Source organism: Brugia malayi (genome assembly GCF_000002995.4).
Source record: "Brugia malayi strain FR3 genome assembly, contig: Bm_v4_Chr3_scaffold_001, whole genome shotgun sequence".
Taxonomy (NCBI): domain Eukaryota; kingdom Metazoa; phylum Nematoda; class Chromadorea; order Rhabditida; family Onchocercidae; genus Brugia; species Brugia malayi.
Window position 1 is genome coordinate 640,635 of NW_025062477.1, and position 12,883 is coordinate 653,517.

At 24.1% G+C, this 12,883-nt stretch overlaps 2 protein-coding genes across 3 annotated transcripts; one reads left to right on the forward strand and one right to left on the reverse strand.

Moving 5' to 3' along the window:
- Window positions 1–2,872: 2,872 nt before the first annotated feature.
- On the reverse strand, window positions 2,873–4,672 carry Bm1611 (Uncharacterized protein; the record flags this gene model as incomplete). 2 transcript variants are annotated; one of them, XM_043079597.1, is made up of 3 exons in its annotated part: window positions 2,873–3,043; window positions 3,679–3,848; window positions 4,492–4,672. In XM_043079597.1, 3 exons carry the CDS (start codon window positions 4,670–4,672, stop codon window positions 2,873–2,875), a joined length of 522 nt encoding a protein of 173 aa, XP_042935531.1. The 2 variants fall into 2 exon arrangements, with proteins under 2 accessions (XP_042935531.1, XP_042935532.1); XM_043079598.1 differs by lacking the exon at window positions 3,679–3,848 and having other exon boundaries at window positions 4,492–4,527.
- Window positions 4,673–9,033: 4,361 nt separating this feature from the next.
- Bm12788 (uncharacterized protein) lies at window positions 9,034–9,619 on the forward strand (the record flags this gene model as incomplete). The annotated part of the gene is made up of 3 exons (XM_001893885.2): window positions 9,034–9,080; window positions 9,164–9,242; window positions 9,359–9,619. The coding sequence occupies 3 exons, from the start codon at window positions 9,034–9,036 to the stop codon at window positions 9,617–9,619; spliced, it is 387 nt and encodes a 128-aa protein (XP_001893920.2).
- Between the last annotated feature and the right edge of the window lie 3,264 nt (window positions 9,620–12,883).

The window sequence follows — 12,883 nt, forward strand, 5'->3', positions numbered from 1 at the left end:
TAAAATATGATCTCTTGTGATTATTAATTAGATTAATAAGAAATTAATGATCAAATTTTGATTCAAATTAAAACATAATTCTTTTATACTTTCAATGATAAACAAAATGCTTAAACTAAATGAAATAAAACAGTTAATGAATAGCTAAAATTTAAAGCATTTCATAATTTTCATAAATAACTTTGTGAAATTTATATGAAAAATATGAATGAGTAGAAAAAAAAAGAAAGAAAAAAAAGAATCAATCAATGAATTGTATTCTTAAAGCACATAGCATTAGTTTTATTTTCCTTTTTTTTTTTTTGTTTTACTTTTTCAATTCACTTAAAATTATTAAATTAATTTATTCATGCATTTTCTGCCAACTTTTATTTTGTATATTTATTTTTTGTCTTCTAATTTAGCTCAGGGATTTTGCTTTTTTCTTTCTTTGCTTTGTTCATATTATTATCACTTATTTGTCTTCAAAAAATTCATCTCTAAACAGTATTAATCTTTGATTTGTTATTTTTTAATATATTTCTAATTTTTTTTACTGTATGTGTGCCTTCCATTTCACATTTGATTCCTTTTTTTTTTTTCTCGTTTCTTTTAAATTATCGCTTTAAACGGTGCATCTATTTGTTGTAATATTATTGCTTAATCAAATTTTGATCATTTTGAAACTAATAAAATAAGTTTCAAATTTGCAACTAAAAAAAAAGAGAAAATCTTTTTTTTTTTTTTCTTCCAACTGTAAAATTCTTCCCTTGATATTTTCAAGAAAGAAAAAAAAAGAGAAGTTAAAATTATCAAATTGATAATGTCGCAATTTTTTTTTTTTTCATTCTTTTCTCAAATTTTGAAATTAAACCAATATGAATATGAAAATAGAAAGAAATGACAGATGATGAAAAGTTTGAAATGAGTAGCACAGAGTAACATTTCTATAAAATTTACATTTTAATTCTAATGATGATGATGATGATAATGATAATGATGATGATGATGATGGACAGTGAAATGTTGCAATTTTAAGAAATACTTGCTGAACAATCAATCCAAACATCAGTCAGCTGATCAGTTGATTGCTTACTATTATTGCTGCTATTATCACACATACACACACACCGAGATTGATATCAGTAAGTTTATCAATGACTAATGATAGAGAGAGGGGTGAGAAGTTTTGAAGATGAATGCAAATTAATGAGTATTATTTAACTGGAAAACTACGACATTTAGATTTTGTTAATGTTATAAAGATTATTATCATTATTATGATAAGATTGTTGTTATCATTATTGTTAGCAAATAAATTTTTATTTGCTAATGACATGCAAATCCTTTAAGTCTGCTAAAATTAATTTTCACTTTTTTTTTTTTTTTTTTTTCAAAATATTATAATCATTTCGAGGAAAAAGAAAGAAAATATTCGCAATTATTTGATTATAATTTCAAATAAATTACCTATTAGTTTACTCGTTAATAATTTCAAATTTACGTTTTTATCAAATTTTTTGATTTTTGTTAAGTTTTTTGATGATCAATAATTTAATTATTTTTTGTAGTAATTATCACATAATTCATGCAATATGCCTTATGTCAAGAATTGACAAAAATTAACAAAAACTCTATGCTGCTCAGCGTCTAATTTCTTCTTCTTTTTTTAGATATTAGTTTTATTAAAAAGTTTACTTTTACTTTTAATTCATTCCTTTATTGCAATAATAAACTTTTTATCTTTTTTTTTTTTTTCGTTTATGACAAAATTTGTTGTATTTGCTAGAATTAGCTAATTTACTAATAAATTTACTCTTTTGTAGCCAAGGGTCAATTTTAAATAGGTCAAAAATTTGTTTACTTTGCACAAATTGTTACTACATTTCCATAACGGTAAATAATTACGTTACTTTTGGTTGTATATTTGCAAAAGTATGATATGTTTTATATAAATTAAAGTTTTTTTATGCAAATATTTTCTTTCTAAAATTTATTGTTCAGAGAAGTAACAATGATATATTTTTTGGTTTTCGAAGACAAAAAAAAGAAACAGAAATGTGAATATTTATGTTTTTATAGTTTTTAAATAAAAGAAAAACCACTTACGTCTGCCTTATCTGTTATCAGTTGACCATTATTATTAATATCATGATAATCTGAATGATAATAATGATTATAATCTTCAACATTTCTATTGTCATCTCCTTATAATTATATTATTTAATTATCATATCAGATTTGTAAAAAATCTGATAAATTTAGAAACTTTTAGGAATTTAGTTTTTTTTCTTTTGCTGTGTAATTTGTAAAAAATTTGCATAAAGGAATTAAAAAAATTTCTGGATAAATTTTGCAACAAATTTTAATTCTACAATTTAGCACATTTTTTGATCATTGAAAAAAATTAAAAGATTTAGTAAAAATACTGGAATTAAAAAGTCATTTCAATCTACTTTTTGTGATTTCACTCAAATTTATTTGGCACTAATTAAAAGTGCTCAGTAAATTTTAAATAATTAACGATAGAATGTTGAAGTATCAAAGCATTTAATTGGAATTGCTAAAAGCAATCATTATTTAAGAATTTTAAACAATGAAAGATCAATGAAATCAGATAAATCAATGCATAGATCAATTTATTGAAGAGAAAGAGGGTCAAGATTGTCTCGTTTAAAAGGTCATTTATTGATTTATCATTATCAGTAGAGAGTTCATGCCCATTCCTATTCCATTTCTTATTTTATTCTTCAAATTTCAGATAAAGATGCAAAATGTCCTTAATAATATATAAAGTAAACATTAAAATTAGCAATAACAATTATCAAAAAGGAAAAAAAAAAAAAAAACAGACAGAAAACAATTTTTGAATATTAATGGATAATAAATAATATCACAGATCATCATGAATAATTTTATGAAATTTTGGATATTTATAAGGCCAATCAATACATTTCACTTCAGGCGACTGATAATTCATTTCTTCTAGGCCAATGTCATATAGATTATAACGAACTGTCCTTGGGTCAGCTTTAATTTCATGCACCACTTGCATAAAACAATTCTGCAATCTTTCTTTTCTCATTTTTTTTAAAAAAAAAAGATTTTTAAAAATTTTTTTATAATTTTATGAAATTTATCATTTCTATTTTATTGTTTTTATTTTTATTTTTTTTTGTTACATTATTTAGGTAGCTAAATTGAATTAGAAAAAATTGAATTAGAATTACTTAAAGATTGATATACTATCAATTATAGAACATATATGAACTTTACTTAAAAGAAGAGAAAAATTATGAATTTTATCTCTAAAAAAATTTTTTTAAACAATCTTATATAATTGCTATAACATACGATCATATAATTTTGTTTTTAAATTATTTAAATGATCAAAACTTTTTTTTTGGTAATTGTTGTATATTTCATTTAAAAGAAAAAGTTACTCAATTTAATATGATAATTTATTTTATTTAAAAAAAAAAAAAATTTTATAGATAAGTTTATCCAATTTTGTAATCAAGACAGATTAATATGTTATCATCAAAATTTCTTAACTCTACTTTATGTTTCAGTTATTGTTTTTTTTTTTTTTTGTTTAATTTATTCTCATTAAACAATGTATCAAATTTTTGTACTAAAAACAAATTTTATATTAAACTAAAAAATGAAAAAAAAAAAAAAAGTAATATCGAAATTAACTTTTTGCATATCTCGTTTATCATCAGGTATGCAATGATGAGTAATATTTAAATATATTTTATGATCCATAGCATATCTAGTTCCGTGTATATAAAATTCACCGTTACGTCTGCTCAGGAAATATACGCTCGTGCGTAAAATACCTTTTTCCGTATTACCGTATTTTATATCTTTAAAATGAATACAAATTCAGATAATTTAATTTTTTGCTCAAAAAATTTTTAAAACTATCATTGTTATGCTTATTAATCGTTTTTCGTAATAAATTTTCAAATTTTTTAAAATAATTAAAACAAAAGTTGTTGGTTTTTTTTTTTTGCGTTTTTTTTTTTCACGTAACGAAATTTCAAATATAATCACAAAGCCTTTTCAGATTAAATAACTGAAATCTTTTAGATTACACAGAATTTGTTGATTAAAAATCAATTATGATAAGATAAAACTATTTAAAATTTTTTTTTTAACAATCTAAATTTAAAATAATCATTTAAAAATTTAAAATACTAAAAAAAACACTGAGTAAGCTATAATAATGTTTTAGGTATTATTTGTTTGTCAAAAATTAGATCAGTGTCCAATTAAGTGATATTATGAGCCCTAAACGAGAGTGATAGATGATTGATTATACTGATAAGAAGAGTTATTTATAGAAATCAAAGAGGATAGATAGAAAATAACAGAAATTAATTTGGTAATTTCAAGATGTTACCTGGAAAGTGTAAATAAAAAGTGATTGCAAAGTTTTTTTGAAACTTAAAATTTTACTTCTTAAAATAAAACATATATTTAAGTAAACTGAAATTAAAAATTTACATTTAACTTCTTCAAATATATTAAGCAGTACTGCATAAGCTCCTTTATTACCACACATCATTCTTCCTTTCACAACAATTCGATATGGCGTTCTTGTTATTTCAGTTGCGCAATTATTTCGTGTCACCAATATTGTCAATGTTACTATCATTAATTCCACTGGAACATAAGAATGCCTCATGAGTTTATCTAAAATTTTATTATATATGAATTATAATCTTTACTGAGCTTTTTATCTTCTTTAAATAATTAAAATAGTATTTTAAATTAAAGATTTATGATAAAATTTGAAATCGCAAATTTGAAAATTTTGAAATGTACATTTATACCTAACAGTACACTTCTGATACTGATAACTTGTAACTGACAATATAATTGTGATATTGATAAGCGAATGATACTATATTTAAAATGCTGAGCAGAAAATTATTAAATTAAAATTAATAAACCAAATCAACCAAACAGTTATATTCTTAAAATATCAAATCACCTTTGTATCACTTGCTATGAAGGATAAGACTGATAAGTGATATTTGGAAAGACGAAAATCATTTTAATCAAATTTGTCCGCATGCAAATTTCTTATCATCAGTAAAATATATATTAACAGCATTTTTTTTTTCGTTTTATTTATCGTTATGATGCAAAATTATTATTAAAATATTACAGCACAATCATCTATTTATTAAGTAAAAAAAAAAATAAATAAATAATCAAAATTTGTTTATCACTGACAGCTTATCATTATTCTTTTATTTAAGATCATTTTTGTAGCATGTTATTATGATCTTTTTAGAACAAAAAAATGATCACAAATGGATAACTGATAACTGTTAGTGATAACCATTAACAAGTATTTATGATTATAGTTATCTTAATTAATCACAATGTTAAATGATTGTTATGATAGTTGTGTTTATGATTATTGTTATCTTATTTAATCACAATATTTACGATTATTGTTACCTTAATTAATCACAATTCCAAAGATTTTCAGCCAAATGTTTGAAAAAGTTATAAATCAAATTACTGTTCTAACTATTATTTCGCCTTTATTTGTAAATTGAATTTGATATTTAATATTAAAATGTAAGTAAAACGACAACAGTGCAACTTTCACACATTAAAAATATCACAATTTAGTTTCGAAAAAATGTCAAGCAAGTTGAGATTGAGATAAGTTGACAATTAATAATTTGCAAATATTGGTGAAATCATTTTCTCTTTTCTTTCATTTCGTTTCTTTTTTTTTGTTTGTTTGTTCACCTTTCATTAAAGGTAACTTTTTTCATTTCCTATTTTTTTTTCTCTTTTCTTTTTTTTCGTGCATTTATTGACGATATTTTCTACGATAATATTTCAATGAGATGTAATTTAATATTTTATCGATGTCAATTTGATTAGTAAAATTGAAAAAATTTACTTTTCTATCCTTATCCTATCGTTTTCTCCTTTTGCTGATCATTCATTTTTTAAATAATAAAATGAATTTGTCACATATATTTTTTATGACTTAGCACTTGAATACATTGAATGTTTGAACAATTTTATTGTCATTTAGTAATTGTTTTGATTTCAAAAGAAAAAAAAAATTAATTAGTTACACAAATTTTAGAATTGAAATTGTTAATGAAACTGTCGTATTAAATGATTTCTTTTAAATTTTTTCAAGAATGATAAATTGTCAAAAAAGCCAATTTTAGTACATTTACTCTTCGTAACTATTGAAATAGTTGAACAGACCGAGTATAACTCTTATTTACTTAATCATCAAACCACACCTATATTAATTGGATTGGAATGTTGATAGTTGACAGTTAAATTAAACAGTTTAAAATTCGTTCGAAAAAAAATGCAAACAACAGAATGTATTAGAAAATCAAAAATTAATCACTTCTGATCTAATAATATTTAGATTAATTAAGTCAAAAATTAAAAGGAAAACAAATTAATAGGTCGATGAGAATGGTATTTTTATATGAATGATATCAGAAATCAAAACACTAATATGAATTGATTATAAGAAATGAAAATAGTGAATTAAGGTGGAACTGTCTAATTTCATTAAATGATCAAATTATAATATTTATTTTATACATGATTGTATAAATCAGTTATCATTGATGATGATAAAAAGTTTTACCGAACTGTTTGCTATGTTAAAAAAAAGTCATCCATTCCCGTTAGTCAAATTTAACTTGCATTTGAAAATATTTTTGAAATATTTATATATGAATTGTTCATGTCAATACTTATACGTATCACTGTAATCAATTATCTGATAATTTAATAACTAAGTTACACCTATATTAAAAATCAATTCAAAGCATGTATATAATAAAAATTAAAAAATTTTTTTAAAAATTAACTACTTACTATTCATCGTTCATGATTACTCTGAATAACAAAAAGAAAAAATAATTGTGAAAAAATGGATTTGTTAAATTATTAACTCGACACAAACTTTTGTTTTTATTTTATTTTATTTTTTTATTTTTTGAAAAAAAAAAATGAGAGAAAAGCAGCAATTTCTTGTTGTAATATTCAAAAATGAAAATCAAAAATTCAATTCTTGTAACTCTCAATTAAAAAAATTTCAAACCAAACAAGTAATTTCAACAAAATAAAAAATGTTATCATATTAATTTCAAATCAATTTTATTTCATCATTTGCTCTCTTATCTTTTGTCATTTAAATGATGTAGAAAAAAAAAAACATTTCATAGAAATTGTTAATTAAAGAATTAATTAAAAAATTGATTTGTTTACCATCGAATTTTCAAATTTAAAAATTTTTCAATGACACAATATCATTATAAAACCTTTTAGAACGAATGAGTAATGTTGAGAAATTTAGGGCAACGCTAATGTATATTTTTAATTGTCAAAAAAACTTAAAAAAATGTGTTTGAATGTTTCAAAAAAAAAAAAAAAAAAATAGAAATAAAAATAAAGCACTTCTATTTCGTTTTTTAATTTTTTAAAAATAATATTGAATTTACCAAAAGAAACTCTAAGATTTGAGAAAAAATAATTGAAAAAGTATAAATACTTCAACTTCTGTATATTCATTTTTAATTTAACTAATCAGTTCAATCTGACTAATTGATTTTTCATTGAAAAATCATGAGTAATTTAATTTTAATACTTCAAACATATTACTTAATTTCAAACACATTACTTTCACATTAAAGTAATTTTTCATACCGAATGACCTTATATTTGCATATTTACATGGTTTATGTTCAACAAATCGATCCTGAAATTGAAATTTGCATTTGTATCAGTTATAAAATAAAGTCGCTATTACTTAGAAGTGAATATAAAATAGACTTTGAATTTTGATAAATCTATTTGACTACGTTTTACAAAAAAAAAAAAACTGAAATATAATTCCAATTGGTTTATCAAATTACAATTTGAACTAATAATCAAATTTTGTGAATTTACTCAGTTATTATGAGAAGTACAAAAGAAAAATATTGACGCATTTCATTTCATTCATATCGCTTTTGTAATAATTCAACCAATCAATAAAAAAAAGTAATCGTTTCAAAATTTTCATTTTCATTTTGATTAATAGCACAAAACACACATTATACCTTATTTCTAGTAAATATTATGCAAATTTTCTTCAGCAATTGTTGATCTGCTTCAACTTTAAGGATTAGAACATACTCAGAGTATAGCTGATAGGGACTTTTATAGCTTGGCTCCATCTTCAATCCAGTAATTAAGCCTAAATAAATAAACAGTTTTGTTAGACGTAAAGATTTTGCGCTTTGATCTCAAATCAAAATTGTTCCATCAAAAATTATAATTTTAATTAATGGAAAAAGTAATCTGACATCCGATACGGAAGAAAAAGAACAAGTTTATTAAAGTAGTAATTTTGTTGCACTTTTTTTTTTCGAGAAAAATCGTTAAATTTTAAGGAACCATTTTCCTCTGTCATTTTATTTTCTTTATCGTACAAATGCGTGTCGTCACCGAACCGACGTAAAATACGTTGAACAATTGGAACACTTTCTTTTGCGACATGCGCTTTGTCTAATTATTATTGGAATAGAATTTATAATAAATAAATATATATATTCTATATTTATTTGCTCTATTTGATCAATCGTATAAATTTCTGGAAAGTAAAAGATCAATTTCAGATCTTTTACTCTCTTTAATCCATTACCTATACGAATTACAATCGCTGTAGAAGCAAACGAATAACTTTCTTAAATCTTTCCTTGCCTTACTTTATCAATTGTGATAATTCTTTTCACAAAAATTTCATTTCCTACGATTGATAGCTACGGCTAAGATGAATTTCATACATCCCATTTAAATTTAAATCTATTTCATAAGTATTCATGAAGTATCCATAAAAATAGAAGAGTAACTCTGTTATGGTTATGGTTAGTAATGGTATTGGGATTTATACCAATGAACCAACTTAATTACTTTACAGATAAACATATTATCTCACAATGGAATGTTTATTTTCCGAAAACTACAAATTATATTTGCAGGAATTTTACGTTACTTATTATGCTGCTATTCGTTATCACTAAACATCTGATTACTTTAACAATACTGTAAGTTTAAAGTATTTGCTGTTTTCATATGACTCATTTAATATTTGCTAATAATATCTATTAATATGTGACTTCTTTTTCAGCACAATATTATTCATTGATGAAATAGACGCGCAGAATTTAGTCCGAGACTCGTTTAATCGAAATATTTTAGGTCGTAACGTAAGTTATATACTTATCATTAGATAATGTTTAATGTGCTGTAGTGTAGCAGAAATTCAGTATGCTATCAAATGTTATTGCTGTTCAGAGCATCAATTTAAATTTTTAAATTTCAGTCACTGAATAATAATGCTAACGTAGGAGCTGGACCCGGTGCTCCTCCAGCTAACCCAGCTAATCCAGCTAATCAAGCTAATCAAGCTCAACAGAATTCTTTTCCGTGGCAAACTGCGCTTGGTGCTGGTCTCGGTTTTCTTGCAGGAAGTTGGTTAGGCAGAGGCTCATCTTCATCATATCCATATGGTTACTACGTTTATCCGTATTATCCGTACAGTTATAATTACTATCATTATCCCTATTACTATTATTATGGTTAACTATTTTACAACCGCTTTTGTACAAACTTCAAATTTTCAGAAATTGTGCAATTTCCGTTTGGCATTTTGTTATTTAGATAAAAGTCATAGCTGTTATGAAGGTTGTGAATTAAATAAATTTTAAAAATGTATTCGTAGTCTAAGCACTATTTTTGAATAATTCACTGAATTCGTCTGAAGTTCCTTATCATATACTATTGTGAGAATTCATCTCGTTCAAAAATCTGCCGAATTGTCTCGATCTCTGGAATTATTAAAATGGAATAATCCACCAATGGAATACTCAAAGTAATTAGGAAATTACAGATTGAAGTGAATTAACAAAAGTAAATGACTATATTTGTGTTTGGCTAGTTTTAATGCTAATTACCCATTAAAATGATTATACTATTCGAATTACTGAAGAATAAAAAAGCAAATACTTTCAAATATTCAAGAATTACTCCAAGTTTTCATTTTCAGAATATATTCCGTAAAATCGTAAAATACTAGCTGAAAATATGAGAAAATGCATGCTTACAGCGGAATAAGACTTTAAAACTTAATAGCATTTCACTTTATAACTTATACTTTTATGGAAAGCCATTGCTGGCCTATTCTATAACGCTAATTAGCTTGATTTGCTATCATAAGCATTATTTCTTCTAATTAAAATAAATTTAATTAATATTCAATCAGAAAGTGAAAAAATAATAGAGATGTTAGAAGGATGTAGTGATTGCTGAAGTATTTATTTATGGAAAAAATTTAAAAAAGAAAAGTCATTTCACTGAATGAAAATTCGTTAACTGCAAAATATTCTGATCCTTTCCATACTGAAATTCAAAAATTGATTGCTGTAATTAAAGTAAATGGGAAAAGCTGTTTCAAGATGAATGAAAATTCAAAAAGGAAAGAAGGAATATTAGCTAAAACAAAGTTTTACGTCGACTTCCGTTGAAATACGATGTGTAATACTACTGTTTTCTTTCAATCAAAGAATTGGAATTAGAATAAATCAGAGCTATGGTTGATCAGATTTTGACAGTTATTCTAGCTGTAGAAGTCGAGCATCAATCAATCATTTTATAATTTATTTGATTGAAATAAATCAGTACAATAATATAATAAAGCTTTATCATATATTCTTACTTTTCCACTTATTTCTTGAATAATGACCGAACCCATTCCTTTGTTATATTCCATTTTTTTGAAACAATGATTTCTTTATCTAAACCTCAAATAGTAAATATACATCTGTCTTCATTGTAAATGTTAATCTGCTAAGCCAAGCCCACTCCTCTAGCCCAAAAAATCTTCTCTAATCAGTTAATAAGAAAGAAAGGATCGGTGGCAGTCTTCTCTTCCTCCTCCTCAACAGTGCCATTTATTCCTTCGCAGTTTCAATTATTCGACTGTATATTGTATCGATTCACATCTATAAGGAAAATAAATCATATCTGGGTCGATCTCGCTAGCAGATAAGAAGCAAAAGATTCAGTTCAAGTTCTACAAACTTAAAGTAAGTCAAGTGAACTTAACTAATCTAAATCAACTACTTTTCTGACCAAAAAGTTAATTCAAATTCACAACAATCAGTATAATAAAATAATTGTTTTAATTTTTTAATTTTTGTTGACACATTAATTTTATTTTGATTAATGGCACAAAGTAGACATTATTCTTCATTTCTCTTAAATACAAAAAAAAAAAAATTCTCGGCAATTACTCATCTCTTTGAACTCTGATCATTGGCATACAGCTCAAAGTATAGCTGACAAGGACTTTTATAACTTGGCTCCATCTTTAATTCAATAATCAAGCCTAAACCAATAAACAGTTTTGCTAGACAATAAGACTTTGCGCTTTGATCTCTGAGCAATGACATTTTGCTCTTTCAAAATTCTGCTGTTAAAAGTCATAATTTTGATTAAAGAAAAAAGTAAAAATCCAAAAAACGTGGAAGTGAAGGAACAAGTTTAACCAAAGTAGTGATTTTGTCTTATTTTTTTTTTCGAAAAAAAAATCGTTAAATTTTAGAGAACTGTTTGCTTCTGTCACTTTATTTCTTCTCTCGCATCAAGTGCATGTCGCATGTCGTCCTTGAAACGTCGTAAAATATTTGAACAATTGGAACATTTTCTTTTGTGATATATGCTTTATCCTAATTACTATTGGAAGAGCATTAATAATAAATATATATATTTTATATTTATTTGCTCTATTTGATCAATCGTATAAATTTCTGGAAATTAAAAGATCGTTTTCAGATCTTTTACTCTCTTTAATCCATTACCTATACGAATTACAATCGTTGTAGAAGCAAACGAATAACTTTCTTAAATCTTTCCTTGCCTTACTTTATCAATTGTGATAATTCTTTTCACAAAAATTTCATTTCCTACGATTGATAGATACGGTTAAGATGAATTTCATACATCCCATTTAAATTTAAATCTATTTCATAAGTATTCATGAAGTATCCATAAAAATAGAAGAGTAACTCTGTTATGGTTAGTAATGGTATTGGGATTTATACCAATGAACCAACTTAATTACTTTACAGATAAACATTTTCCGAAAACTACAAATCTTGTGAATGTTTATTAGCTCTATACGCTCAACCGTATTAATTTCTGGAAACTAAAAGTGTAAATTTGTTTACGTTTGTTTAACAATCAAAACAATAGTTTTTGATTAATTTTTTTACTCCATCGAAAAGAATTTGCTTTAAATCTTTTATTGATTGATAATATTTTATTGTAAATTTTTTTGTTCACAAATCTATTTGGTTTGAGTGTTCCATGAACAATAAAATTATTTAAGAAACTAATAGCTGTAAATTAATTAGTATTTTCTCAAATCTACATATATATTCTTTAAATTGTTTACACTGTTTCATATTATTATGGCTGGATGTGTAACTTATATTTTTACAGTGAAGGAAATGTTAAACTTTAAAACAAGAGAAGGAATGAAATTTGAAAAATTGAGTAGATGTGAAATAAATAGTCAATTTCTTTTTGCATTTGACAGAAAAATACTGTGTATTAGAGGTATGAAAAAAAAAAGAAAAAAAAAAACTTGCAAAAATATTTAAGGACATTTTCTTAGTTTATTATATTCATGAGAAAACACAATCGTAAAGAAATTATTTCGAAGTAACTGGCTAAGATCTCAGGTTTGAAAAAAAAAAAAAAAAAAAAGATTGCTTAATCAATTTGACCGATTGTGATAACGAATTTTCTCATCAGTGTTTTACCCATATCTTCTTAAATTATCTTT